Genomic DNA, 4,126 nt, shown 5'->3' on the forward strand with positions numbered 1-4,126 from the left:
CCGTTTACATCCATCATATTACTCACGAGAAGTAAATGTAGAAACGCGTCCCGGGACGCATAAAACAATTTTCAGCATTAAAACAACCTTTCCCGGATTTAAAATTGAAACCTCATGTAAACTGTTTCTTGGTTGAAAATACATGTTTTGACTTTGAAGTTGCAGAGAGAGGACGACTTACCCGAGCATATTTATTATTCTACATAGTAAAAGACAATCAAGAAGACAGAGAGGACGATTCATAATAAGGGAGAGGGAGAGGGAGAGGGAGAGGGAGAGGGAGAGGGAGAGTGGACCATTGCCCTGGGCATACAGGTAATTTGACTTAGAAACAAGGAAAAATACAATCCCCATGTTCAAACAAGACTTCCACATTCTTCTTCATCTTATGTTCAGTGAATAATGAATCCGATTCACCTATCTCCAGTCCTCCCCAATAACCCCCCAAACTTTAAAGAAAACAGTAAAAAAAAGGATATGATAAAATAAGTTTGAATAAGCTTATAGTTGCAGCAAGAATGAATGATCGTTTAATCATTATATTTACGCCGCTTTCTCTCTGTCTCTCTCTCTCCATAAATCAATGGCCTTTGAAGACTTCCATCTCCCCACCATTTATGAAAACCACCTTCTGAGCTTTGTGTCTTGTGCTTAAATTCCCTCTCTCTTTCTGTCTGCAAATCCAGAAAGCGCGTTGAGATTTTAATGGAGCTTTGTAGATGGGTAGGTGCTTCTGCTTCTCTCTAATACCTCATGGAGAAATGGGTCTCTGCACTCCACTTTCTCTCTCTCTCTCTACAAATGCTTCGAAACCAGACAAGGTGAGTTCACGTTTTTCTGACTACCAGATGTCAGAGACAACCCCAAAACCACTCTACTGTTAGAGAGAGGTTTCACCTCTGGATTTGCGGTAATGAGTGGTTCTCATTAATTTGGAGAAGGCTCTGTATTTTTACTTGCTCATTGACTCGTTTGAACCTCTCTCTCAAATGGGTTTCTCTGTTCTTAATCTTTGACTGAGTTTGAACCTCTCTCTAAAATGGGTTTCTGTGTTTTCAATGTGTTACTGGTCTTTGCCTTAGTTTTAGGGAACTCTCTCTCTCAAGACCTTAACTCAGATGGGGCTTTCATTTCTGACTTCCTGAGAGAAATGGGGGTCCCAGAAGGCGATTTCAACTTTGCTGCTCCTTTTTGTTCCTGGAGAGGAGTCTTTTGTGATACCCAAAAGGAAAATGTGCTCAAATTAGAGCTCTCGGGCTCTGGTCTCTCTGGTGTGTTGCCTGAAAACACCTTTGCTAAGCTCAAAAAGCTTCAATCTATGGATCTGAGCAACAATTCCATCACTGGTTTTTCCTCTGATTTCTGGGGCTTAGGTGGTACTCTCTTGAGTCTCAACCTTTCTTCAAATCGATTTTTCGGAATCCTTCCTAGTAATATTGGGAATTTTGGGTTCTTGAAAAGCTTTGATCTTTCCTTTAATAATTTTTCAGGAGAGATACCGGCAAGTTTAAGCTCTCTCTTATCTCTGCAAGTTCTCGCCCTAGGTAGCAATTCTTTTGAGGGGAACATTCCTGTGCAAATATTGAGCTTGAAATTTCTGGTTGCTGTTGATCTTTCTTTAAACAGGCTTGTTGGGGAAATCCCGCAAAATTTCTCGGCTTCTTTAACAGGACTCAAAGCTCTCAATCTTGCAGGAAATGGAATTCAGGGTAGGATTTCTGATTTCTCAGGCCTGATATCTTTGGAGTCTCTCAATATTTCTGGTAATTTTTTTGAGGGTCCAGTATTGGGTCTATTTCAGGAATCATTGAAGGTCTTAGACATTAGCAAAAACCAGTTTCAGGGCCATATTTCACAGATAAGCTTCAATTCGAATTGGCCTAATCTGGTTTTCCTCGATATGTCATTGAACCAACTCAGTGGAGAGATTTTCACTGATTTGAACAAAGCCCACTCTCTAAAGCACCTCAACCTTGCTCATAATCGTTTCTCTCTCCAAAAATTCCCTCTCATAAATGACCTCAAGTCCCTCGAGCGTCTAAACCTATCGGACACTGGACTCACAGGCCCAATCCCTCAAGAAATCTCAGAACTCAAGAGTTTACATCTCCTTGATCTCTCTCTAAACTTTCTCACTGGTACGGTTCCCAGTCTAACCACTCTGGACCATCTCGATCTCTCTTACAACAATCTCAGTGGAGAAATTCCTTCACCATTGTTAGAATCTCTACCTTCAATGGAGAAATTTAACTTTTCCTATAACAATTTGACAATTTGTTACAAGAATTCACTTCCTCAAACTTTCCCATTATCCTTCTTGGGATCCACTAACGGCTGCCCAATAGCAGCTGATCCAAACCTTTTCCAAAGAACCCGAACAAGAAACCGACACATGAGGCTTGAGCTTGCAATAACTATTGCCACTGTTTGTTTCCTAGCTGGTTTGGTTTGTTTAGCCTTTGGTTGTCGACGAAGAACCAGGCTGTGGGCAGAGAAACAAGTTCCTTACAAGGAAGAACAGAACATTTCAGGACCATTTTCATTTCAAACTGATTCAACAACTTGGGTTGCTGATGTAAAGCTTGCTACCTCAGTACCAGTGACCATGTTTGAGAAGCCATTAATGAACATTACATTTGCTGATCTTTTAGCCGCTACTTCTCATTTCGATAGAGGAACTTTGTTGGCAGAAGGGAGATATGGCCCTGTTTATAGAGGAGTTTTACCAGGAGGAATCCATGTAGCTGTGAAAGTTTTGATAAATTCTTCCTCCATTAATGACCAAGAAGCAGCTTCAGCGCTCGAACACTTAGGTAAAATCAAGCACCCCAACCTTGTTCCATTAACTGGTTATTGTTTAGCTGGGGATCAAAGAATAGCCATCTATAAATACATGGAACACGGAAATCTGCAAAATATGCTCCATGATTTGCCGATTGGTGGCCAAATTACAGAGGATTGGAGCACTGATACATGGGAAGAAGAATACGGCGGCGAAACTCAAGAGAAACAAAGTTTAATTTCATGGAGATTTCGCCATAGAATTACACTGGGAACTGCAAGAGCTATAGCATTTTTGCACCATGGTTGCTCACCGCCTATAATTCACAGAGATGTTAAAGCAAGTAGCATATATTTGGACGCCCAATTTGAACCAAGGTTATCAGATTTTGGACTAGCAAAAATCGCAGGAATTGAGCCTGAAAATGAGAGGTTTTTGGGCTCTCCCGAATATAAACCACCAGAATTTGATCAAAATCCAGCGAGTTTAGTGAGTGAGAAGAGTGACGTTTATGCATTTGGGGTTGTGTTAATTGAGGTGATTACTGGTAAAAAGCCATTAGGTGATGAATATGGAGAAGGAGAAGTGAGTCTTGTTAGTTGGGTTAGAGGATTGGTAAGGAAGAAGATTGGGTGGAAAGCCATTGATCAAAAGATTATAGGGACTGGTTCTCAAGAACAAATGGAGGAGGGATTGAGGATTGGATATCTTTGCACTGCTGAGTCACCATTGAAGAGGCCTGATATGCATCAGATTGTGGGGCTCCTAAAGGATATTGAGCCAGTTGGGGATCAATGAGTGGGGGAGGAGAGAAGTGCTCTCTCTCTCTGTCTCTCTCTCTACAGTATAAGTTATACACTGTACAGAGATTTTTTGGCAAGAGAATTTTTTTTTTTTTTGCTGGTTTTGTCACCTTCTTTGTTTTAATCCAAACAAAAGATATCCTCTGTTCTTTTCTTTCTACCTGTTTCCTTTTTACTGGATTATTTTTGTTACTAATATTAGTTGTTCTTCGGTCTATGTTGTTGAAACTTGTAATTGTTTATACAGCCGTCCCACTTTAAAATACCTTTACATCACCCTCATTCCACATTTTCGCTCCCTGTTTTCAAGCTTCATCCATGGTTGTTGGATGGGTAGGTTCTAGCCCTCTCTCTCTTATCACGGTGTTTTAAAACCCGGAATGGGGTCTCGGATCCCCTAGCCACTGTGGTGATCCAAATTGATTAAATGACAACAATTGGTAAAAAAATATTAATAGTAAAAGAGAATTTAGAGATTTAGGGGAGCACGCCCACCCACCGTATCCGATCTGGATTGGCAATTCCAATTAGCATAGCTTTG

The 4,126-nt window shown here is 40.7% G+C and overlaps 1 protein-coding gene across 2 annotated transcripts; it reads left to right on the top strand.

The window, feature by feature from the left end:
• Positions 1–310: 310 nt before the first annotated feature.
• On the top strand, positions 311–3,800 carry LOC18447061 (Leucine-rich repeat protein kinase family protein). Of its 2 annotated transcripts, XM_088854653.1 has the most exons (2): positions 311–821; positions 1,627–3,800. In XM_088854653.1, the coding sequence occupies exons 1-2, from the start codon at positions 754–756 to the stop codon at positions 3,578–3,580; spliced, it is 2,022 nt and encodes a 673-aa protein (XP_088710779.1). In that variant the 5' UTR covers positions 311–753; the 3' UTR covers positions 3,581–3,800. The 2 variants fall into 2 exon arrangements, with proteins under 2 accessions (XP_088710779.1, XP_006857225.2); XM_006857163.4 differs by lacking the exon at positions 311–821 and having other exon boundaries at positions 900–3,800.
• The last annotated feature ends 326 nt before the right edge of the window (positions 3,801–4,126 follow it).

This window comes from Amborella trichopoda, chromosome 12, assembly GCF_054954075.1.
Source record: "Amborella trichopoda isolate Santa Cruz 75 chromosome 12, AtrichopodaSantaCruz75HAP2 v2.0, whole genome shotgun sequence".
Classification (NCBI taxonomy): domain Eukaryota; kingdom Viridiplantae; phylum Streptophyta; class Magnoliopsida; order Amborellales; family Amborellaceae; genus Amborella; species Amborella trichopoda.